Source organism: Ranitomeya imitator, chromosome 5, assembly GCF_032444005.1.
Source record: "Ranitomeya imitator isolate aRanImi1 chromosome 5, aRanImi1.pri, whole genome shotgun sequence".
Taxonomy (NCBI): domain Eukaryota; kingdom Metazoa; phylum Chordata; class Amphibia; order Anura; family Dendrobatidae; genus Ranitomeya; species Ranitomeya imitator.
The window spans coordinates 319,315,696-319,342,179 of record NC_091286.1 but is presented as its reverse complement, the minus strand read 5'-3'; the positions used below and the strand labels follow the sequence as shown (position 1 = coordinate 319,342,179).

The 26,484-nt window shown below is 45.9% G+C and overlaps 1 protein-coding gene across 1 annotated transcript in view; it reads right to left on the bottom strand.

Moving 5' to 3' along the window:
* MMS22L (MMS22 like, DNA repair protein) overlaps nucleotides 1–26,484 on the bottom strand; it is a 196,258-nt gene that overhangs the window by 124,323 nt on the left and 45,451 nt on the right. The window contains exons 3-6 of the mRNA XM_069726334.1: nucleotides 22,527–22,579; nucleotides 17,573–17,660; nucleotides 16,591–16,768; nucleotides 9,310–9,403 (exon numbers count right to left, since the gene is read on the bottom strand). Of these exons, the coding sequence (XP_069582435.1) occupies nucleotides 9,310–9,403; nucleotides 16,591–16,768; nucleotides 17,573–17,660; nucleotides 22,527–22,579 (413 nt within the window). The remainder of the gene's footprint in view (nucleotides 1–9,309; nucleotides 9,404–16,590; nucleotides 16,769–17,572; nucleotides 17,661–22,526; nucleotides 22,580–26,484) is intronic.

Sequence of the window (26,484 nt, the reverse complement as noted above, 5' to 3'; positions counted from 1 at the left end):
CAAAAGTAAAAAAAAAAAGTTTAAAAAAATGTGAAAAAAATAAAAAAAACATAAAAGTTTAAATCACCCCCCTTTCGCCCCAATCAAAATAAATCAATAAAAAAAAATATCAAATCTACGCATATTTGGTATCGCCGCGCTCAGAATTGCCCGATCTATCAAATAAAAAAAAGTATTAACCTGATCGCTAAACAGCGTAGCGGGAAAAAAACTCGAAACGCCAGAATTACGTTTTTTTGGTCGCCGCGACATTGCATTAAAATGCAATAACGGGCGATCAAAAGAACGTATCTGCACCGAAATGCTATCATTAAAAACGTCATCTCGGCACGCAAAAAATAAGCCCTCAACCGACCCCAGATCACGAAAAATGGAGACGCTACGAGTATCGGAAAATGGCGCAATTTTTTTTTTTTTTTTAGCAGCAAAGTTTGGAATTTTTTTTCACCACTTAGATAAAAAATAACCTAGTCATGTTTGGTGTCTATGAACTCGTAATGACCTGGAGAATCATAATGGCAGGTCATTTTTAGCATTTAGTGAACCTAGCAAAAAAGCCAAACAAAAAACCAATGTGGGATTGCACTTTTTTTGCAATTTCACCGCACTTGGAATTTTTTTCCCGTTTTCTAGTACACGACATGTTAAAACCAATGATGTCGTTCAAAAGTACAACTCGTCCCGCAAAAAATAAGCCCTCACATGGCCAAATTGACGGAAAAATAAAAAAGTTATGGCTCTGGGAAGGAGGGGAGCGAAAAACGAACACGGAAAAACGAAAAATCCCCTGGTCATGAAGGGGTTAAGGTTCCTAATTAATGGTAATGTTAAATGTGGCTTATATTATTGGCCAAGGGATTAGATAGTATATTGGTCTAATGATGGAAGTGCTAAGCAAGGTGAGCTGCTTTGTTGGGAGGGGTTGGGGGGTGGTGGGATTGAAGGGGAATGTTTGAAGGGGGGGGAAGCTTTGTATTGAAAATGAGAATGTAACATGTAATTTATCTTGTTATTCTTAATAAAAATTTATTTGAATAAAAAAAAAAAAAAAAAAAAATAGAGCAGCCAGCTAACGAATTAACCTCGTCACCTGTGGAAGGAAACTCAGAAGCCGCAGCCCCACTCACAACCACCAGAGGAAGCCCATGGACAGAACCAGCCGAAGTACCATTCATGACCACAGGAGGGAGCTTGACAACAGAATTCACAACAGTGAAGGCCGCTTTCTGCACAAAGATGGCGGCAGTTTGATTTACTGCGCCTGCGCAAATTACGCTAATCATTCGGCTGATCCCGGCAGCAAATGCGCGACGTGTCTACAGGCAGGAGAAGCCGGTCACATTAAAGGGGTTTTCCCACAAACGAAAGTTCTTTTTAAAAATTGACTGTGTCTGACAGTGCACGGTGCATACCACATCTCCTGGGCAGGGGAGGAAACAAAAGAAAATACTGACATTACAGCAGGGGATCCCAGTAGATTCATTTTGTGACTTAAAATATTTTTTAAAAACAGTCAGTGAAATATTTTACTTCACAAAATGTATCCTCTGAGATCCCCTGCTATAATGTCAGTATTATCTTTTGCTTCCTCCCCTGCCCAAGAGCTATGTTATGTTTGGTACACGGTCAGACACAGACAGTTTTTAAAATGAACTTTTTGTCCGTGGGAAAACCCCTTTAAAAAAAAACAAAGATCAACGCCAACATGGCTCCTCATAAAAAGTACGCCAATGACAATGAAAGGAAAGCAGCAAAGGCACAACGTCGAAGGCAACAAAGGGCAAATGAGACTCTTGAGGAGCAACGGCATCGCTGAGACAAAAACAATGCATATAAGCGTAGACGTCAAGCACATGAGTCCCCTGATGCAAAAGTCGTTAGATTTTCACAGGATGCCATTAGGCAACAACAGCGCCGCATGCCTGCCCCCATCGTGACATTACCGCCCTCCTGATGCGATAGCATCGGGCCTCAATCTAGTATATAATAATGAGGTACAATGCAGGATGTGCTGTAAATGTTGTCAATTTTTTTGAAAGATGTGAAATGTTCTATAAATATCTGTTCTGTTCCTGCTCTAAGGATTGGGGCTTTTAGCCGAGATGAACCTGTGCTACACTTTATGTATATGCTCATTAGTGACCAGAGCTGTGGAGAGTCAGAGTCATGGAGTTGGAATTCAGGTAAGTTGGAGTGAGAGGTTTGGCTTACCGACTCCACAGCTCTGCCAAGAAGAGATACAGTCAAAAAAAAAAAATCTATATATAGTAATACAAGGGAAAAAGTCAAAATCATGTAACTGCCCTAACTATAAAAACACTTTTTATTATTTAAAAACCAAGGCAAACTATAGTGACAAAAAATACAAACAAAAAAGTGCTCAACACAAGAAAATACCCAAAACCTAATGGGGAGAACTAGATGACCCTAGCTACCAAACTACAGTTGCCCCTTCCTAACTGCGGAGGTTGACGCCCTAGGGGGAACGTTGTGGCGCCCCCACTCCACGATGGGTGACCCTATAGGCCCTGATATGTCCTACAGCCACTAGTGAGCCTCTACCCACAACCTGTCACTAAACAAAGAGCAAAACTGTGCTAGGGAAAATCTAAGTAATAGTAAGTAAATATCAGTAATAGTAAAAACATTGTATGAACACATGGCGAGATATATGAAGATCAATGATACCGCTTTGTCAATGGACAGTACTATTCCAGAATGGTCATATAGATGCATGCGTCATGAATATCCCATATGCTCAATAAGTAACATCCAGACCAACTGTGCAAACTAAATACAGAGATGCAATTGGGGATCCTTTAAATCCTTGGGCCTGAAAAATACGTCAAAAATATACACCCCCTGCAAAAACACTGATCCTGATATCATACCTAATCTGCATGAATGGATCATAACATATGGGATATACGTGTACGTGTCAGCGGTCATACACCATTCGCCATTGCTAGTTAGCACCTCATGGCGAAATGAGCAAAAAGATACATGATGCCGCTTTATCAATGCACCGTACTGTTCCAAAATAGTATTATGCATATGTCATGAGTGTCCCATATAAAGGAATATACATATCCCACCTACTCATGCAGACCAGATGCAATAGCGGATCTACATATTTCTTGACCTGATGCATACGTCAATAATACACATCCCCTGCATAAAAACAGGATTTTTGGTTGCTTACCGTAAAATCTGTTTCTTGAAGCCTCCATTGGGGGACACAGGAACCATGGGTGTATGCTGCTGCCACTAGGAGGCTGACACTATGCAAATAAAAAAGTTAGCTCCTCCTCTGCAGTGTACACCCCACCGACTGGCATTATACTCTTCAGTTAGTGAGAAAGCAGTAGGAGATAATGAAACAAGGTTGAAAAACCATAACCACAAACTTGAGAACTGTAACGTGAGAACAGTCATAGAACAGATAACAACAGAAAACCTTGGGAGGGTGCTGTGTCCCCCAATGGAGGCTTCAAGAAACAGATTTTACGGTAAGCAACCAAAAATCCTGTTTTCTTTATCGCCTCTCATTGGGGGACACAGGAACCATGGGACGTCCCAAAGCAGTCCCAAGGGCGGGAAAACGGACTTCCATCAGGTCAGAGGACTCACCACTGCCGCCTGCAGGATCCTTCTGCCTAGGCTGGCGTCCGCCGATGCGTAGGTATGGACCTTGTAAAATTTGGCGAACGTGTGGATGGAAGACCAAGTTGCCGCTTTGCAAAGCTGTAGGGCGGAAGCCCTGTGGTGCACCGCCCAGGAGGCGCCGACTGCCCGGGTAGAGTGAGCCTTAATCCCAGGAGGGGGCACTCTGTTCTTGACCCGGTAAGCCTCTAAAATTGCCGTTCTGATCCAGCGAGCAATAGTCGCTTTAGAAGCCGGCTGGCCTCTGCGTGTGCCATCAGGAATGACGAAAAAAGAATCCGTCTTCCGGAAAGAGGATGTTCTATCCAGATAAATCCTCACTGCCCTGACTAGGTCTAGATTGTTCAACGATCGCTCCAGAGGATGAGTCGGAGCTGGACAAAAGGAAGGTAGAACGATGTCCTCGTTGAGGTGGAAGGTGGAAACCACCTTAGGAAGAAAAGAAGGTGGAGGTCGGAAGACCACCTTGTCCTGGTGAATGACCAAAAACGGAGGGCGGCAAGACAGTGCCGCCAGCTCGGAAACGCGGCGAATGGACGTGATGGCCACAAGAAAGGCCACCTTCCAAGATAAAACTGATAGAGGAATCTCCCTAAGAGGTTCAAAGGGAGAAACCTTCAAAACGTCCAGTACCAGGTTTAGGTCCCAAGCCTCCACAGGGGCCCTGAACGGCGGGACGGCGTGGGCTACCCCCTGAAAGAAGGTCTTAACCTGTGGTCGAGAGGCCAAGGTCTTCTGAAAGAGGATGGAAAGCGCAGAGACCTGACCCTTCAGGGAACTAAGAGCCAGGCCCGAATCCAGTCCTGCCTGAAGGAAGGCCAAAAGAGAAGGCAGAGAAAAAACCATAGGCGGCACGCGGTTGGACTCGCACCAACGGAAGTAGGCCTTCCAGGTGCGGTAGTAGATCCTGGAAGACGAAGGCTTCCGAGCCTGAATCATGGTGTGAATCACCCGGTCTGAAAGGCCGGACGCTCTTAGAACCGCGGTCTCAACAGCCACGCCATTAAACTGAGCGACCGAGAATTCGGGTGGCAGATCGGACCCTGGGACAGCAGATCGGGCCTGTCTGGAAGGCACCAGGGAGCGTCCGCGAGAAGGTTGACGAGCTCCGCGAACCAAGCTCTCCTGGGCCAATCCGGGGCGATCAGGATGACCGTCACCCCTTCCGCTTTGATCTTCTTCAACAGTTTGGGAAGTAATGGAAGGGGTGGGAACAGGTAGGGCAGCTCGAACTGTGACCAAGGAATGGCCAGAGCATCGACGCCCACTGCGAGAGGATCGCGGGACCTGGAGACGAATTGCGGAACCTTCCTGTTGATTCGAGACGCCGTGAGATCCACATCCGGAGTTCCCCATCGAAGACAAATCTGATGGAAGACCTCCGGATGCAGGGACCATTCCCCCGCCGCGAGACCCTCGCGGCTGAGGAAGTCGGCGGCCCAGTTTTCTACGCCGGGGATATGCACCGCGGATATCACCGGAACCGTTGCCTCTGCCCAAAGGAGGATCTTGGATACCTCGGCAAGGGCCAAGGAGCTCCGAGTCCCCCCCTGATGGTTGACATATGCCACAGCCGTGGCGTTGTCCGTCTGGATCCGGACTGGAAGGCCCCTGAGGATCCTTTCCCAATGGCGGAGGGACAGAAAGATGGCCCGAATTTCGAGGACGTTGATCGGCAGCGCAGACTCCTGCGGCGACCAACGGCCCTGAACCGTCAGGTGGCGAAAAACCGCACCCCAGCCGATCAGGCTGGCATCCGTTGTCACCACCTGCCAGTGAACCGGAAGGAAGGACCTGCCCTGGGAGATGAGAGGAGACGTCAGCCACCAGTTGAGAGACCGCTTGACCCGAAAGGAGAGTCTGATCGGCCGATCCAGGGAGAAGACCGACCTGTCCCACTGAGACAGAATGGCTTGCTGGAGGGGTCGAGAATGGAATTGGGCGAAGGGAATCGCTTCCAAGGTAGCTACCATCCTCCCCAGAACCTTCATGGCCGATCGGAGGGAGGGAGGCCGAGGACCCTGGAGCAAGAGTATGTCCCGACAAAGGGTGGATCTCTTGTCTTTGGGAAGGAAGACTCTGGACTGACGAGTGTCGAAGAGCATGCCCAGAAAGATGATGCGCTGAGAAGGAATAAGGCAGGACTTCTTCCGGTTGACCAGCCATCCGAAACGGGATAAGGTGTCGAGAACAATGGACAAGCTTTCGTGGGCCTGAGCAAAGGACGGAGCCTTGATGAGGATGTCGTCGAGGTATGGGAACAGGACCAAGCCTCTGACCCTCAAAATGGCCATCAGCGCCGCCATGATTTTCGTGAACACCCTTGGCGCGGTTGCGAGACCGAATGGCAGGGCGACGAACTGAAAATGATCTTGTTGCACTGCAAAGCGCAGGAAACGGTGATGTCCGGGAAATATTGGAACATGTAGGTAGGCGTCCTGGATATCTATAGAGCATAGAAATTCCTGAGCCTCCATGGAAGCAATTACTGAACGAAGGGATTCCATCCTGAAGTGTCTCAGGCGAACCCTCCTGTTCAGCAATTTGAGGTCCAGAATGGGACGAACCTTGCCGTCTTTTTTCGGTACCACAAAGAGGTTCGAGTAGAAACCCGTGTACCGTTCCTTTTCTGGGACGGGAACAATTACCCCGGATTTTAGCAGAGAAGCGATGGCTGCGAAGAAGCCCGGAAACAAAGCGGGATCTTTTGGAGGACGAGATTGGAAGAAACGATCCCTGGGTCGGGAGGCGAACTCTATTTTGTATCCCGAGGATACAACTTCCCTGACCCATGCATCCTCTACTGCGGAAATCCAGACGTCCCTGAAACGGAGAAGACGGCCCCCCAACCTGGGAGTTGGGCTGGAGTCTTGCCGAGAGTCATGCGGAAGTGGATCTTCCAGTCCTGGGCCTGGACGATCTACCCTGGGAATAGCGAGGACGCCAGGACGGAGTGGGCCTGATGGACACCGCCTTCTTCTCTTGACGTGCCTGTGGCCTCTGTTGCTGCTGGGAAAAGGAGTTTGATGCAGCGAAGCGACGAAAAGGCCGAAACGAGCGAAACTGCCGTCTAGGGGGAGGGCGACGAGGTTTAGCCTGGGGGAGAAGGGAACTTGTGCCCCCAGTGGCGTCCTTAATGATCTGGTCCAGCTGGGAACCAAAGAGACGAGAGCCCTGGAAGGGCAGACTAGTGAGGGACTTTTTGGAGGACAAGTCCGCCTGCCAGGCCTTGAGCCAAACGGTCCGGCGGATGGCAACGGCATTGCTGGAAGCCTGAGCCGCACAAGAGGCGACATCCAGGGAGGCGGAAACCAGGTATTCACCCGCGTGGGAAATCTGGTTGGCAAGTTCCGCTAATTGCGCGGGAGGAGCCCCGTCCAGGATACCTCGCCGTAGATCCTTGGCCCATTTTGAGATGTATTTTGAAGCCCAAGTGGAAGCAAAGGCTGGGCATAGCACTGCTGAAGCCGCTTCAAAGGCAGATTTCGCGAAGGATTCTATAACTCTGTCGTTAGAATCCTTCAGAGACGCTCCGCCGGACAGTGGAAGCACCGTGTTGGTGGACAGCCTGGAAACAGGGGAATCCACCGAGGGAGAGACCGTCCAATTGGCGGTAAGATCTGGTGAAAAAGGATATAACACCCCCAGGCGTTTTCCCCTCTGAAAACGTCTGGTCGGATTCTCTCTCTCTCTGGCCAGGATTTCCTCGAATTCAGGATGAGGAGCAAAAAATTTTGAAGGTGGTTTGGCCCGTCTAAACGAAACCGCCTGATCTGCGGGTTCCGTAGAGGGATCCTTAATGCCACAGGTTTGGTTTATAGCCCGAATGAGGTTCTGGACCGACTCACTCATGGTGGCGATTTGGCTAGGATCCAGCTCCGAAATCTTTTCTGAGGGCGCATCAGATAAAGCCTCGCCTGACTCAGGGGAGGAGGAACGGTGCGACACCAACCGCGGGGGAGGGCCGGGCGGCGAGATGGAACGCGAAGAGGACTCAGACCGACGTTCCTGTCTGGACCTTTTGTAGCTTGGCAAGGAGGTCTCGGGTGGCGGTTCCTGCGACCCGCTGGCCACGGCAGGGGTCTGCAGGGGTAACCGATCCAGCGCGGACACCAAGGTTTGAGATACCCGTGTTAAATCGGCCACCGATTGTGACAGAGAGGCGGCCCAGCCTGGGATGGGGGGATCACTCTCGGGCGGAACAGTCGGGGGATCCTGGGCGGTGGGAACAATCGGGTTGCTGCAGGACTGACACAGCGGAGAGGACTGACCTGAGGGAAGTTTGCTGTTACAGGACGAACATGCAAAGTACGTGACTAAGGCAGAAGATGAAGAGGTAGGGGGGCGAGAGCGGCCCCCTTTAGAAGACATTTTGAGAGATCCCTGAAGATGCCAGTGGGTTAGGGGACAGTGGGGCAGAGAAGGGTGTCAGTCTGCAGTGCAGCTACTCACGGACCCGGTCCTGGAAGATGTCCCACTTGTTGCTGTATTCTTGCGATGCTGAGCCCACAGAAGATGCGGGCGAAGGAGCGTGGCGCGCTGCGTGAGGTGCTGCGAGGGCTGCTTGCTGTGTGAAGCGGCGCACACCAGCTGAGAGTCCCACGAGGAAGGGGGCGGAGCCAGACGCAGAGGCGCCGGTGGGCAGGGCGCAGTATGTCGGGCGGGAAAAAGCCCGCCCGCAGGAGCGGAAAAGAAGAGGCCGAAAACCGGAAGTAGGCCCCGGCCGAAGCCGGGGCCTAAATTTGGAACCGGCGGCCGAGAAAAAGAGCCGCGGCGCCGAAATAAAGCGCCGGAACAACGCGGCGTGAGGAAGGCTGGCGCCGCAGCCTGCTTAGGCTGCGCCGCTGAAGGGCGCCGCAGAAAAAACACCCACCTGCGGCGCCAGCAATGTGCCGCAGGGAGACGCGGCGCGACAGCCTGCCGGGCTGCGACGCTGAAGGGCGCCGCAGAACACCACCTCCTGCGGCGCCAGAGCAATGCGCCGCAGGGAGACGCGGCACGACAGCCCGCAGGGCTGCCGCGCTGAGGAAGCTGAGCTGCGGCGCCAGAAGATGTGCCCAGAGTAAGAACCGCAGCGCTGGTACAGGTGTGACTGTTCACCCTGTATCCCATCCGGAAAAAACCTGTAAAGGAAACGACGCACATTGAGGTAGATAAGGGTCTAATGAAAGACCCGTGTCCACCTCCTACTGACACTAAGCTAAACTGGAGAGTATAATGCCAGTCGGTGGGGTGTACACTGCAGAGGAGGAGCTAACTTTTTTATTTGCATAGTGTCAGCCTCCTAGTGGCAGCAGCATACACCCATGGTTCCTGTGTCCCCCAATGAGAGGCGATAAAGAAAAACCTGATCCTGATATCATATACCATCTGCATAGAGGATCATAATATATGGAATATGTAAGTACTCATCCTATGGATGTATCAGCGGTGATTCATCATTCGCCGTTGCTGGTTAGCGCCTCAACACGTTTCGCCTATCTAGGCTCATCAGGAGGCCTGATACCCCGATACTCTGTGTCATATTCGATGATAGATGTATTTTTGTCACTATAGTTTGCCTTGGTTTTTAAATAATAAAAAGTGTTTTTATAGTTAGGGCAGTTACATGATTTTGTCAAGAAGAGATACAGTCAACAATCATACCTTGCATCTTTTCTCCCAAAATCTGCAGGATTTCCAAAATAGACCAATGTATATCCAGGTGAAGATGAAGCAAATGCCAAGAAGCTGGTAGCACCTATGAAAAAAAAAAGAAAAAAGTATGCATTACTCATATTGCTGGCCAATGTTATTTAAAGGGAATCAAAGTAGGATCAATCCTCCCAAGTCAGCTACTTGGACATAGGAAGCTGAATAAAATGATACCTTGCTATCTTATTTCACAAAAATCCAGGTTTTTATATAAATGAGCTGTTAAGATCTATGGGCCGGACACAGATCTGCACGAGAATCTGCCTTCAGAGCTTATAAAAAATAAATTAAAAAAAAAATACTGCCAATCAAAATCATTGTTACTATCCCTGCCTCCATTAAAGAGAAAAAAAAATATATACCGTATATACTCGAGTATAAGTCGAGATTTTCAGCCCATTTTTGGGGGCTGAAAGTCCCCCTCTCGGCTTATACTCGAGTCATACCCAGGGGTCGTCAGGGGAGGGGGAGCGGGGGCTGTCTAATTATACTCACCTGCTCCCGGCACGGTCCCTGCAGGTCCCTGGCTTCCCCGGTGCCAGCAGCTTCTTCCTGTACTGAGCGATCACATGGTACCGCTCATTACAGTAATGAATATGCGGCGCCACCTCCCATAGGGGTGGAGCCACATATTCATTACTGTAATGAGCGTAACGGTGACCGCTCAGTACAGCAAGAAGCTGCGGCGCCAGGAAGCAGGGACTGCACAGCGCCAGGAGCAGGTGAGTATAACGGGGAGCGCAGCGCTGCGCGATATTCACCTGCTCCCCCTTCAGCGTCTTCTGCAGTGATGCTCAGGTCAGAGGATGCAGTGATGTGGTTAGTGAACGCCCTCTGCCTGAACGTCAGTGCAGAAGACGCTGAAGATGGAGCGGCGCCGGAATGAAGTCAGGTGAATATTGAAAGTGCCGGGGGACTGAGCGATGGAGAGGTGAGCATGTGATATTTTTTTTTTAATCACAGCAACAGCAAAATGGGGCAAGAGTCTGTATGGAGCATCTTATGGGGCCATAACGTTTGTGCAGCACTATATGGGGAAAGTGTCTGTATGGGGCCATAATCAACGTTTGTGCAGAACTATATGGGGCAAGTGTCTGTATGGGGCCATAATGTTTGTGCAGCACTGTATAGGGCAAATGTCTGTATGGAGCATCTTATGGGGCCATAATCAACATTTGTGCAGCATTATAATGGGCAAATGTGTCTATGGAGCATCTTATGGGGCCATTATTAACCTTTATGCAGGATTATATGGGGCATATTTTAATATGGAGCATCTTATGGGGCCATCATAAACTTTATGGAGCATTATATGGGGCTCCTGATTCAATATGGACATTCAAAAACACTTACCTACTGATGTCTCAATTACTTTTACTGGTATCTATTTTTACTTTTGACATTAACCGGTAGCTGCTGCATTTCCCAACCTAGGCTTATACTCGAGTCATTAAAGGGATCCTGTCACCCCCAAAAATCGATGGTGAGGTAAGCTCACCGTCATCAGGGGCTTATCTACAGCATTCTGTAATGCTGTAGATAAGCCCCTAAAGGAAACCTGAAAGGGGAGAAAAAGAGGTTATATTATACTCACCCAGGGGCGGTCCCGCTGCGGTCTGGTCAAATGGGTGTCTCAGGTCCGCTCCGGCGCCTCCCATCTTCATTCCATGACGTCCACTTCTGGTCTTCATGCCGTGGCTCCGGCGCAGACGTACTTTGTCTGCCCTGTTGAGGGCCTCTCTGACCTTTCCAGCGCCTGAGCACTGCAGTACTTTGCTCTGCCCTCAACAGGGCAGACAAAGTACGCCTGCGCCGGAGCCGCGGCGTGAAGACCAGAAGAGGACGTCATGGAATGAAGATGGGAGGCGCCGGAGCGGAATCTGAGACACCCATTTGACCAGACCGCAGCGGGACCGCCCCTGGGTGAGTATAATATAACCTCTTTTTCTCCCCTTTCAGGTTACCTCGGCGGCTTATCTACAGCATTACAAAATGCTGTAGATAAGCCCCTGATGACGGTGAGCTTACCTCACCATCGATTTTGGGGGTGACAGGTTCCCTTTAAGTTTTCCCATTTTTTGTGGCAAAATTAGGCTAATACTCGAGTATATACGGTATGTGTTCAATGTTTAAAAATAATTGTTACGAAAAGGGGAACAAATTTTTAAAATGTATTGTAGTGGTTCATTGTGGTCAAAAAATAACAAATTAAGCCCTACATACCATGAAAAAAATTGTTTTGACTATATGAATGAAAAACAAAAAAAACCAGAAAAAATAGTTTTACAGCTTTTTAAACCATGTGTTTGAAAAAAATCCAAATGTGCCAGATTTAGAATGGAGCTAAATGGTCCGATCCTTAATTGGTTAAAGAGGACCTTTCAGCAGGTCAAAAGTGCCCAGTATTTTCTATTATTATTGTTCTCCAGCTGCTCCCCTGAGTAATCCGGTATTTTATTTATTTTAAACCATTCATGCGGTTCCATAGATATGGGCCTTTTTACTTTGAGCTAATTTTATGGTCTTTTTTTACCAAGGGAACACTGTACACAGGGTAATAACACACATCAGCCTAAAGACGCTTGGTGTCTTGGGAAACCTGAAGCAGTTAAAAGCAGTTTCAAAGATGGAACATAAGCGCAGTAAGTTGTTTCCCGATGGTGCACACAAACTACTTTTTCAGGTGGGATTTGGAGTGTATGCACCAAAAAAAGACATTGTGAGGATACTGTACACCCTTGAAGGGCTTGCCCACTACTTGAACTACCATATCCTACATGGAACAGTACCCTGCTTAAAATAAACGCAGCATGTAAACACATCCCAGACTGGCGCAGCGATAGCGGAGCAGTGTCTCCCATAATATTATGTCACAGCCCTACAGCCACTGATGGGGCCTCCTCCTCCCTCGTCCAAAAGTTTGGAGGGATTGGTCACATTTTAGCTGATGGGCTAAAGTGCTCATGAGACATAATCAGGCACGACTGATTGCAGATACAAGCAGATTTGGCACTGGTCTGAGAGGCAAGTACCGGTATAAGTAATGTTGCATGTAAGAAAAGGTTTTCTATGTAGTGGAAAACCCTCGTAATAGCCTTAAATTACTAAATTAGAGAGGATTTTTTTTTATTCCTGTATGTACATATATTAGAAAGGGTTACATTTTGTCTCTTAAGTCTGAGCACATACATTAGATAAATGTTAACCATGCAAAATGAAAAGGCAAAGGATACAATGAATTTATGGCCAGTGTCAGGCACATATGCTCTGGTGGAATACAACACAGTCATGATGGGTGGAAAGATGGACATCTCGGCATCCGTCCACCATAGAGACCACATTTTTATGTGGTGCTTCTCTGTATAGGAAAGAGCAGTCTGCAACTCATTCCTATGTAGTTCAATAAACAGTATGCACACGCAACGGCAAGAAGACGGTCAAAAGAACACACTTTTGGCCTCCGACTATTAGCTGGGCCCCACACAGAGTACACTAAGGGTGCTTTCACGTTGCATTCAGACACCCGTTTGGGGGTCCCATCAGGGCTTCTGTCCGAACCCCCCACAAAATGGGATTCCATTGTGTTTGCCGACGGTGCCATAAACTGTATTTGTACCCACAGAATGAAGGTGTGTGGTGTCGAGCATCATTTTTGGGTGTATATGACTACTGGAGATTGACACAGAGACCCAGTCTACTACATCTGAGAATGTCTGCCACCAGTAGGCATATACGCCCAAAAATGATGCACGACACCACACACATTCACTCTGCCGGCATCATTATAGTCTATGGCCCTGTCTGCACATACATCCAAATCCCATTTTGATAGGGGGTTCGGATGCAAGCCCACGAACCTGTAGAAAAGCCCAATGTGAAAGCACCTCAAGTCTATTGTGCACATTGGCAAACCAAGTCAGCTAGATAGTGGAGATAAAACTAGTACAAGTACATACATTACAACAAACACGGTTTGAAAAAAAAAAAAAATAAAATCTTTTGTTCTTTGTGTCTCCATACACAAATCCAAAGAATATTTGAGTGAAATGAGTTACACGGGTCACTGTGCAGGAGGAATACGATATGTTACATATGATTACACTACAACGTAAAACTTATTTTTTACTGCTTATGCAAAAGTAAGCACCTTTTTATTTATTTTAACATCACATTCTGACAGCTGGCACTTTTTCTTTTTTCAGACTATACTCTCCATACTAATTTTTGACCATTTTGTCTCATGAAAAATTAACAAAAATGTCAGTTCTGGTGTAGTTTTATTTAAAACTTTTTTTAAAAATTTTTTTAGAGAAAGGGGTGACGGTAAGTAATTGTTCTAGTTGTGACAGGTCTGGTAACACCAGATGTGTCTCTTTTTGGACATTTGGCTTTATTATGCAACAGACTTTTTAACAGTGGGTGTTCAAGTGACAGACAACTGAGGAAGGCTGTAGGATGCCAAAACATGTCGTGTTTTTATCTATTTTTAAAATTGTAAACTTTTTTTTTTTTTTTTTAAACTTGTGGCAAATTTGTATTCTTCTGCTGTGGGAGCGCCACACACCAGAACACCCACTGCTATCACACGCTGGAGGAACTTCCTGCGGTACACTAGGTCGGCTCTACCCCACAGTTAGCACAAGCCATTCAGGTGGGCACACAATTTGTTTCTCACCTGATGATTTTATATTCACCCACTATGGTTAGACAGCGCCACCATTACTCTCCTTTTCAGAAGGGGTTTAGAGGATTAGTATCCAGTCTGTTGATGTTATACTGATAGGTAGCCGAACGGGTTTGTGCCACTGGCCCGATCTATTAGGTTTTGGTCTATGGTAAACTGGAGGACAGTGTTAAGCCATGGCAACCATTGGCTCCTTGCGATCACACTGCAGAGAGGCAATAGAGCAGGGGTGGGGAACTTTCCATGCGGCCCGTAGGCAGGTCACCGGAGTCCACAATGCTCGTATCCTGCCAGCTCTTTAACCCCCAAGTGCACAGTATGCAGCGTACATTACAGAACGCTGCCTGCCTGCACATGAATGATGAAGTCATCGGGGTGGGTGGGGTTAGTGCCCAATGCACTCAGTCCTCCTGTCCCAGAAGAGGAGCTGCTGCCAGAGGGTCCAGAGCGATCTCTGTGCCTGTCTGCTGGTGAGTGGCGATTTCTGTGTCCGCAGCTCTGTACCTTTCTGCTGGTGATCTCTGCCTCTCAGCTTTGTGCACCCCCCTGAGATCTGTGCCCCTCCAGTTATGTTCCCCAATATGATCTCTGTGCCCCCCATATAGCCCCATGTGATCTGTGCCCCCCCCCAGTGATCTCCGTGGCCCCAGTTATGTGCCCCTCCTGTGATCTGTGCCCCATAGCTATATATCCCCCTGTGATCTCTATGCCCCCAGCTATGTGCCCCCTGTGACCCCAGCTATGTGCCCCCCTGTGATCTGTTCCCCCCCTGTGATCTTTGTGCCACCCCCCGGTAATCTGTTCCCCCTGTTATCTCTCTGCTCCCCCAGCTATATGCCCTCCCCTGTGATTTCTGTGTCCTCCAGCTATATGCCTCCCTATGAACGCTGTGCCCCCCAGCTATGTGCATCCCATGATCTGTGGCTCCCAGCTTTGTGCCACCTGTGATCTGTGTGATCCCTGTGCCCCCCTGCTATGTACCCCCTGTGATATTTGAGCTCCCATGTGTTCTGTGTGCCCCCTGTGATCTCTGTCCCCTCCAGTCATGTGCCCCCTCTGTGTGATCTTCATGCCACCCCCCGGTGATCTGTGTTCCCCTGGTGATCTACGAGTTCCACCCGGTGATCTACGTGCCTGCCCGGCAATGTCTGTCTCCCCCTCCCCAGTGCTGTATATCCCCGAGGGCTGTATGTGCCCCCAAGTGATATGTATATTCCCAGTGCTGCATTTACCCCAGAAGTGCTGTATATCCCCCCACCTGTGATGCATATAGCCCCCAGTGATGTATGTGACCCCACCAGTTATGTATATTGCCCCCAGGGACATATATACCCCACTGCTGTCTGTGCTTCCTAGTAATGTATATAGCCTCTCAAGTGTTGTCTATTCCACCCAGCCTCCCCAGTAATGAGTATGTCCCAGCATCTCCTGTGACATCTATGCCCCCCAGCACGTCCTGTAATTTATATGACCCCAGAGTCTCCTTTGATGTCGTCACATTTGCTATGTGCACATGTTCAGGATTTCTTGCAGAAAATTCCTGAGAATTCCGGACATTTTCTGCAAGAAAACCGCATGCGTTTTTGCCGCGGTTTTGCCGCGTTTTTTTCCGGACACTTCCCAATGCATTTTGGAGTGGGAAATCCGCAAAAAAAAAACGGAAAATTAATGAACATGCTGCGTTTTTTGCCGCGATGCGTTTTTTTTCACGGAAAAAAACGCATCATGTGCACAAAACATGCGCAATTCATTCTAAATGATGGGATGCTTATTGTATGCGTTTTTTTGGCGGTTTTATAGCGCTTTTATCGGGAAAAACCGCGAAAAAACCGCAACATGTGAACACAGCCTAAGGGTGAGTTACCGTAATTAATTGTTTGACTAGATATACCGAGGTCATTTTTAAGGTTATCATTTTTGTGTGGCCCCCGAATGATGGTAGAAATTTCCAAATGGCCCCCGGCTGTAAAGAGGTTACCCACCCCTGCAAGAAGTGACAGAGAGAAAGGTTTTCCTTTATCAAACTCCTTATATGTCGTGGTAGCTATTGAATGCAGCATGTAAGGAGTTAATAGTCGCTACAAAGACTGACGGCACTCACGCATCACCGCTGTGTCAGCTGTGCTTTACAGTCTGCGCTTCCTCTTGCGCTAGTAATTAGGGCCTTTTCACAATGAAATGTATAGTGGCTCATCCATTAGGATGTGAATAAGACCTCTAGTAAGGTAAGTAACTATGTATGACCTCTAGGAAGAAACAATGTCAGTTTAACAATGGAATGTCATTTTTAGGGTTTATAAAACCCGATACCCAGATGGGGACCCATATGATTCTAGAAATAAAGTGACTGCATTGCTTTTGTTCAAAAGTGGAAAAACGGCACCTCGCCTCCACTAAAATTAATTGGGCTTAGCTGCACCACCACTTACAAAACGTAAAAGGCTGCAGCATAGGAAGAAAGTAGCCATATTGTCCTACTTTTCTACAACCTCTCAATACTGCATAGTCTGGTCTTCAAATAAGACTTGCCATCAACATATTAGACAAACCTTGCCGTGATGTTGAATGGAAAATGTTCCAAGAATGTGGTTTGGGAGATCACTGAGACTTCCAATATACAAGGTAAGTCCGTGTAGCGCTTCTATCAGTTTGGAGGGGAGCTGAGCATTCATGTCCTCATAAGGATGAGCCAACGAATTTTCGGTCTGCCTTGAGGAATCCACAAACCTAAAAAAAAAATATATAATTTTATTTAAGAAAAAAACTGATCACTTCTATAGTAGCTTTTATTAAAAGGAAATGGTCATGATGCCCTCAGAGATTAAAGGGGTTGTCTGGTCCAAATGGATAAGTCTGCAGTCACTCTGCAGACTTATAAATCCCCCCAGCGCACTCACTGTAGGGATTCATCGGTTTGTGAGCCGGGACCAGAGGGTATGTATGAGTGTATGAAGCGAAGCTGTGCCCACTGGACAGGCTCCGGCTAGGGCTATGTATAACTTTTATACCCTCTAGTCCCTGCTCAGAAACCAGCAAATCCCCACAGTACACAGTGCGTGCACTGGGAGGATTCATAAGTCTGCAGTCACACTGAGTAACTGCAGACTTATCGATTTCATCCGGGCAACCCTTGAAAAGAGGTATTCCAAATCTGCTCACTTCCTGATGCACAAGTAAGAGGAGTCACAGTGTATTACAAAATGTCGGCACATGCAAAGTGATGGGAAGCATCTTCACAATGTGCCTGGTGTACATTTTTCAGAAAAGAATGATGGCATAATGCAATTTTCCTTTTGCATTTTAAAATTCTGAATTGGGGGTGTGAACGATGGCCCGAAACCAGTGAAAAAGGTTAAAGTGCATTAATCTAAAGCAGAGAACCTGACACAAGATATATTCACAGAAACAAACATGTTGCCATTAGTCTATTGTCCCTACAAGATCCGCTATATAATATGGTCATGTGAACATTTTCGTTCTTTGAAAAACGGAAATAAGAAGAAAAAAAAAGTTAAAAAACGGGCACCTTACCTGTATAAAAATACTTTTACGTAATGTAGAAATTTTGTGCACTGGTTTCTGATTTCTTCAGCCTCATTGTGAATGTCATTTACTTGTCCTAAAAAATAAAATTCCGATATTCGTACATAAATAGTAAAGCCAATATTATTACTAAAACTGTCCCTTGAATTTGTATTTGGTGTAATAATATTTTAGCCAGAGAGAAAAACGATTTCTGAATGTTGCAGTGAAGATGGAAAGGGCGACACAGAAGAACATTTTGGCTTCTTAACATAAAGCAATGCATTGTAATGGCATATGTTCCATGGTGGTATAGTAATACTTTGTGTCTGTGGCAGCTACAGATGTTCAGGCATGTACCACATAAATTCCTGTGTATACCATACAAATCTAGCATAAGAATTCTCCTTCTTAGGCCGGTTTCACATGTCTGTTTTTTTCCAGTACCAGAAAAAAAAAAAAACAGTACAGGAGATGTAAGTGTCCGTGTGTTTAATACTTGCGGTATCCCATCCACTATGGGATGTACGCAGCGTCAACCCACAGCGTTTACTGACCATGGGAACATACCCCCACATAATTAACCTACATATGCTGTAACAAAAAAGCAACAATAAGAAATAAGCGTGAAATGCAGTATCTGTTTATCTTTCAAAAAAATGTTTTTAAAAAATTGCATGGGCTCCCCATAATTTTAATAACCAGCAGAGGGAAAGCCGACGGCTGAGGGCAGATGTTAATACTGTGGGAAAGAGCCAATAGCTATAAAGGTTCCCAGACTATTATTCTCACTTCACTGCTGTTTGCTTAGCCTTTACTGGCTAGTTTACAGGGGAACCCCAGAAAAAAGTTGACATGGGGTCCCCCAATAAAATCAAACCAGCAAAGGCTAGGCAGACAGCTGCGAGCTGATATTAATAGTCTGGGAAGACTCTCAGCTGTCCTAGAAATGGCGCATCTTATAGATGCACCAATTCTGGCCTCGCTCTTCCCACTTACCCTGTAGTGGTGGCAAATAGGGTTCATATTTGTGGGGCTGATGTCACCTTTGTATTGTCAGGTGACATCAAGCCCACAGGTTAGTAATGGAGAGGCATCTATAAGACACCTATCCATTACTAACCCTATAGTTACATGGTAAATAAAGACACGGCCAGAACAAAGTCCTTTATTTGAAATAAATCACACAGACTATATTGAATCTTAATTTCCCACACTTACTGAATGCCTAATCCCCAATGCCCTTGTCTCCTGCAACAAAAATAAAATAATAAACCAGCATATAATACTTCCTGTCGGACGAAGTCCATTACCGAGTGTCCCACGATGATCTCACGTGTAAAACAGTCACATCGGGGGATGTGACCACTCAACCCGGCCTCCGGCGATACACTGACAGGAGGTAATCGCTCCTGTAGTGTATCACTGAGAGCTCACTGAAGTTCTTCAGCTCCGGTGCTCTCACTTACGGCACCGCTGCGTGATAATTTTCTGATCAGCTGATGAACTCCGGTGAACACTGTGGGAGCGATTACTTCCTGTCAGTGTATCGCCGGAGGCCGGGTAGAGCGGTCACATCTCTTGATGCGACTGTTCTACAAGTAAGATCGTCGTGGGACACTCTTTATTAAATGGACTACGGCGGACAGGGAGTATACATTGGTTTATTATTTTTTATTGCTTGCAGGAGACGCGAGCTTTGGGGATTAGGTGTTCAGTGAGTATGTATTGTATATGTAAATATGTAAATGTTTTTATTTATTTATTTTTTACAGTTGAACACAGGTGCCGGATGATGGGACTACTCTCCCATCATCGGCTCATGCCGTCACTGTTATATGTGACAGCAGACATAGCCGGGTGGGAGTAGTAGTCCAATCAGACAATGCCTGGGTCCCCACACACACAGCTGCAGACAGACAAGCACATATTCTCCGCTCACACATATTCTAAGCCCACACACTCTTCCTCCTTCTGACATAATTTCCATTCTGCAGCGTTTTTGGCCTGCAAAGTAAAATAAAACACTGCGAATCAGGACAGAATATTCTGCAGCATGCACACACCAATTCTGGATTCCCATTGATTAACCTTGCTTGAGCAATCCTTTGCGGATTTGGTGCAATTCCGCTCAGAAAAAATACTGGGGGTCCACAACGTGTGCACATAGCCTAAACGTGTTTAATAATCATTTTAGATGAGGAGGCCAGGGGAAGGGAGGGTCCGTGTAACTGCCAAGGCAAATTCTGAGGAGAATTGTGAAAATGGGAACAGTATAGCGAGGGTTAGTGGACTTTATTAAAGGGAACCTGTCAACAGGATTGTGCATAGTAACCTACACACAGTGTCAGGTTGGCGCCGTTATACTGATTAAAATGATAACTTGGTTGATTAATCTTTCTTGTGGTTGTTGTTTAATCTTTATTTCAGTTTGTAGTTAACGATATGCTCGAGCCCTAAGGCGGGGTTGGTGTATGTGCTGCTCTGTTTAGATATTCATAATGCAGACTGCTGACAGGTCACTGATCCCTCAGTAACCTCTCCACTAGTTTGCATAATGAATATCTGTATAAAACACACACACCACACACACCTTCTGCAGGCATCGCCGAACTGCTACTGCGCAGGCGCGACGGCCTGCAGACGCGTTTTTTTTTTTGTTTTTTTATTCAGTACGTGCTGGTATTCAATATGCAACATAGGGGCAGGTCAGTGAGGGAGCAGTGACCTGTCAGGAGTCTGCATTATGAATAACTAATCAGAGCACCACATACACCAACTCCGCCTTAGGGCACGAGAATCTCTAACACAAAACTAAAAATAAAGAATAAACAACAACCATATGGGTATGTTTCCACGGTCAGTATTCGCTGCGGATTGGATGCTGTGTACAGCCGCAGCATCCAATCCGCAGCATTCAGATGTTACAGCATAGTATATGGGATTTTATAAAATCCCATCTCCATTATGCGTACACCGGCACCTACGGCTTCCCTGCGGAGACGGACATGCGGTGCGTCTTTCCAGACTGCAGCATGTCTATTTATTTTGCGGAGACACTCAGTCTCCGCAAGATAAAAATCACTAGTCCAATGTATAGGCCATGGTGATTCCGCATGGTTCAATGAACACATGCAGAATCACTGCAAGTACAAATGCTGTCAGCGCTTTGGACGGAGCAGGACGTGTGCTGCGTACAAAGTGCTGCTTGATACTGACCGTGGAAACACACCTTAAGACGGATTTCATCAAACAGATATAATTTTAATCAGTATAAGGCTGCCGTCACACTAGCAGTATTTGGTCAGTATTTTACATCAGTATTTGGAAGCTAAAACCAGGAGTGGGTGATAAATACAGAAGTGGTGCATATGTTTCTATTATACTTACCTCTATTTGTTCCACTCCTGATTTTGGCTTACAAATACTGATGTAAAATACTGACCAAATACTGATAGTGTGACGGCAGCCTAACGGCGCAGACCAGACACTATGTGTAGGTTACTGTGCACAATCCTGCTGACAGGTTCCCTTTACGAGAGAAGCAGTGTGGAGGGAATATTATTGAAGGGATATTGTGGGGAGTTTTACTATGTGGGTGGGGATATTATGGAGAAGCTTATAGTCTTTGGATAGGACATTATGGAGAAGGTTATTTTATGTAGAGGAGCCACACAGGCAGAGTAGAAATTGGGCACTGCTAAGCGCTCTACGGTAGAGTTTAAGATGAAATGTTTCATTTTAGATAAATGGGACGGGAGAGGGAAGGGTTGGGTTTACTCCGAGGGAACATAATATAGGACATTATGAGGCAATGGAGGACATTAATTGGCAAATTATGAAAGAAGACGAAGTATAGCGAAGGGCAATGTGAAGAGTAGATTATGGAGAGGGGCAATGTGGGGAGTAGAATATGGAGAGGGGCAGTATGGCGTATTTTGTGCAGAAGTACAATAAGAGTCAATTATTTATCCAGGGGTGCAGAATAGGAGATATTTATGAGGCAGTATAAGGATAAGGATATTTTTAATTTTTAAGGGCACGGTGTCGGGATGTGCTGCTGAACACTGAGAACAGGGAAGTCTGGAGAAACAAGCTCAGGGCATGAAATATCATCATGGTGCCAGGACAAAATGGAGAAGAAAAGAATGAAAACGACTTTAATTAGAACAGATATCACCTATAAGATACCTGGATGCAAAGATTTGTGATACTGACGGCGTCTTATCAGTGCTGTGGTTCCTGTATGGTCCACATTCTGATGACGACTAGTAACAGCAACTCCCAACATTTCCTTTACCATTGTTAAGGACATATAGGGAGTTGTAGGTCCATGCAATACAACTGTATATGGGGCTGACCAGACAATGCAATTGAATGCGGTACTAAGCTTGGTGCTGTTTAGATGTACCGACGGGGATTCTGGCAGTGATGTGCTGACTGTGGTTCTGAAGCTGTAGTCGTGTACCGATGGTGGTTCCCAAGACCAGAAGGCATGTACGAGTTATACATACTCCCTTCCAGTGGGACCAGCCTTGCTCCATAAACTTGCATTGAGCAGAGGCTGCGGCCCATCTACTGAAATGGCTGACCAGTGCATATGACTTACTATAGAGCGCTGCCTCACTCCATACAAGTATATGGAGAACGAGGCTGCACCCACTGGACAGGAGTATGTCTAACTCATATATAACTGCAGACTTATTGATATTTGAACCCGACAACCACTTTAAAGTACATTTTTTAATATTACATTGTTGCATTTTGCTCTGTGACTTTTCTAATGCACCAACCAAAAGCAATATTCAGCTTGTACTTTGCAAGATAGAGAATTGAAGTGTATAATACCTCCTGTCCTATTATATTACGATAATTATGCTTTTACACTGCGATAGGATTTTTACCCCATTAATTGCATTTAAACAAAACTTTGTTGAAAAAAATAAAAAACAAAAAAACTTACCAAAGTCAAAAGAAACAGGCTGTGTTAACCCTTCAAGTGCATCTATTTTTTGCCTTAAAAAAAATAAAAGGAAAGGTATAAAACACTAAAGAGAAATAAATACACACCTACATAATATACAGTGGCTATGGAAAGTATTCAGACCCCATTAAATTTTTCACTGTTTCATTGCAGCCATTTGGTAAATTCAAAAGTTATTTTTTTTTTCACATTAATGTACACTCTGACCCCCATCTTGACTGAAAAAAAACAAACGTCAACATTTTTGAAAATGTAATAAAAAAGAAAACCTGAAATATCACATGGTCACAAGTATTCAGACCCTTTGCTCCAAAAAAAAAAAAAAAAAAAGTCACATGCTGTTCTTTTCCTTGTGATCCTCCTTGAAAGGCTATGTGCACATGTTGCAGATTTGCCTCGAGATTTTTCTGCACTAAATCCGCAACTCTTGGCAGAAAACGCAGAAAGCGTTTTTTTGCGCGGTTTTGAAAGCTAAATAAAGATGTATTATTGAGCAAACAAAAAATATATATATATTTGTGATGTCATGTCTCGTCCAAAAACAGAGGAAAGTTTTCTGACCGGCAAAAAAACGCACAGCCACGGATCCGGCAAAAAATGTATGAAACAGATGTGAAATGATGAATCTGGCCTCCGAATCCGGTTTTTCATGAATTTTTTCCATTGAAGTCATGCACATCTTCCATTCTCACTCTAAAAAAAAAAAAAAAAAAAAAAAAAAAAAAGAACACGAATCAGTTGCATCAGTTTTTCACTATTTGCAACGGATCCGTTTTTTCAAAAATTCGCAGGATCCTGCCTGACGGAAACAAACTGATGTGTTAAAGTAGCCTAACTATTCATATATCTATCTACATCTATCCATTAGGCAGGATCCGGCAAATTTTTGAAAAAACGGATCCGTTGCAAATAGTGAAAAACTGATGCAACTGATCATTTTTTTTTGTTTTAGATTGAGAACAGAAGATGTGCATGATTTCAATGGAAAAAAATCATGAAAAACCGGATTTGACATCTCAGTTTCATACATTTTTTGCCGGATCCATCGGTGTGCATTTTTTCGCCGGACAGAAAAACCGTTCTTCTGTACGTTTTCTCCGTTCCCTGGAAACAGCTTTTCTGACGGATCCGGCAAAAAATGGATGAAACGTGTGGCCATCAGGCGCAATCCGGCGCTAATACAACTCTGAGAAAAAAACGGATCTGGCGGAGAAACAAAAAAAAAAAAAAGATCCGTTTTTTTCTTCAAAACTCACCAGATTGTGCCTGACGGCAAAAACCTGATGTGTGAAAGTAGCCAGATAGATATATAGATAGAAACATCTATGTATCTATACATATATCTATAGATATAACTATGGCTATATCCATCTATACATATATCCATAGATATCCATGTATATATAGATTTATCCATAGATATATAATAGCAAGGCCTATGTTTCTTAAAGAACGTTTAATTAAAAAAAAAAAAAAAAAAGTGGAAAAAAATGGTGTGAGCTTCCGTGCAATTTTCTGCGCCAGAGGGGGAAAGCAGACGGCCGGGAGCCAATATTTGTAGCCTGAGAAGGGTTAATAGCCATGGTCACTCCCAGGCTATGAATATCAGCCCCTGCGTAGCCTTTACTGGCTATTAAAATAGGGGGATCCCCCCCCCCCCAAAAAAAAAAAAATGACGTGGGGTCCCCCTATATTTTGTAGCCAGAAAGGCTATGCAGACAGCTGCGGGCTGATATTCATAGCCTAGAAGGGCCATGGATATTGCCCCCCCACCCCCGGCTACAAATACCAGCCCGCAGCCGCCCCAGAAATTGGCGCATCTGTAAGATGCGCCAACTCCGGCACTTAGTCCCTCTCTTCCCACTCCCGAGTAGCGGTGGGATATGGGGTAATAAGGGGTTAATGTCACCTTGCTAATGTAACGTGACATTAAGCCTGGTTAATAATGGAGAGGCGTTAATAAGACGCCCATCCATTATTAATCCAATAGTAGTGAAACAGTTAAAAAAAAAAAAGACAGCCAGAAAAAAAGTATTTTAATATTCTTCATTTAACCATACTTACCATACTCGATCACCTGCAAAAAATTAAAAATAATAAACCGTATACTCTCTGTCCGACGCAGTCCAATTAATAACGAGTGTCCCACGACGATCTCCCCTATAGAACAGTGACATCGGGTGATGTCACTGCTCCATAGGGCCTTCAGTGACACACTGACAGGAGACAATGGCTCCTGCAGTGCATCACTGAGGTTACATGAGTTCAGAGTCTCACTTTATGGCATTGCTGCGTGGGAACTCTCACAAAGCAGTGCCACAAGTGAGAAAAGGGACTATTTTTTACAGTGGCGGAGAAATACAGTGCGGAAGGATGTCTTCTGTCATTGTATTCATGGAGCCCCTGGAGAGCGGTCGCATCAGCTGATGCTGCGGCTTTCCACAGGAGATCGTCGTTTTAATTGGATATCTGCGGACACAGTGAGTATATTTTTTGTAATATTTTTTTACAGGTGACACTGGCTTCGGGGATCAAGGTGACAATGTGATGGTGAGTATGTACTCTATGTTAGATGTATGTATTGTATCTAATGTACGAACGTACTGTATGTTATATGTTCTGTTGTAGGTTATATGTTCTGTGGTATGTTTTGTTGTATGTCATACGTTGTATGTTCTGCTATATGTTGTATGTTCTGCTATAGGTTTGTGTTTTGTTTGTTTTTTTTACATTCAACACATTAGTCGGATGATGGGACTACTACTGACCCATCATTGGCTAATGTGTCAATCACTGTCACTGCAGCAGGCATAGCCGGATGGGACTTGTAGTCCCACCGGACGATGCCTACACACACACACAAACACGGGAGCACGCACAGACCCCACCCACGCACAGACATGCAAGTCTCCGCCCACACACTCCCCCCTCCCGATCTGCAGCGTTTCAGCCACAGCTAAACCGCAGATCTTTTTTACATCTGCGTTTTTGCTGCGGATGTGCAAGTCAATGGGTGCAGAAATGCTGCAGATCCGCACAAAGAATTGACATGCTGCGGAAAAAACAACGCTGCGTTTGCACACGTTTTTTCCGCAGTATGTGCACAGCGGATTTGGTTTTCCATAGGTTTACATGGTACTGTAAACCGCATGGGAAACTGCTGCAGATCAGCAGCGTAAAAAACGCCACGGATCCGCGGTAAAAACCGCAACGTATGAACACGGCCAAAGTGTTCTACGCCTTCATTGGAGGCCATCTGTGTTTAATTAAACTGAAAGGACTTGATTTGGAAAGACACACACCTGTCTATATAAGACCTCCCAGCTCACAGTACATGTCAGACCAAATGAGAATCATGAGGTCAAAGGAACTGACCAAGGAGCTCAGAGACAGAATTGTGGCAAGGCACAGATCTGGCCAAGATTACAAAATAATTTCTGCAGTATTCAAGGGTCCTAGGAGCACAGTGGCCTCCATAATCCTTACATGGAAGAAGTTTGGGACCACCAGAAGTCTTCCTAGACCTGGCCGACCAGCCAAATTGAGCAATCGTGGGAGAAGAGCCTTGGTGAAAGAGGTAAAGAAGAACACCAAGATCACTGAGGCTGAGATCCAGAGATGCAGTACGGAGATGAGGCAAAGTTCCAGAAAGTCAACTATCACTGCAGCCCTCCACCAGTCTGGCATTTCTGGCAGAGTGGCCTGACAGAAGACTCTCCTCAGTGCAAGACATATGAAAGCCCGCATAAAGTGCGCTAAAAAACACATGAAGGACTCCCAGACTACGAGAAATAAGATTCTCTGGCCTGACGAGACGAAGATAGACGTTTTTGGTGATAATTGGAGATGTGTGGAAAAAGCCAGGCACTGCTCATCACCTGCCCAATACAATCCCAACAGTGAAATATGGTGGTGACAGCATCATGCTATGGGAGTA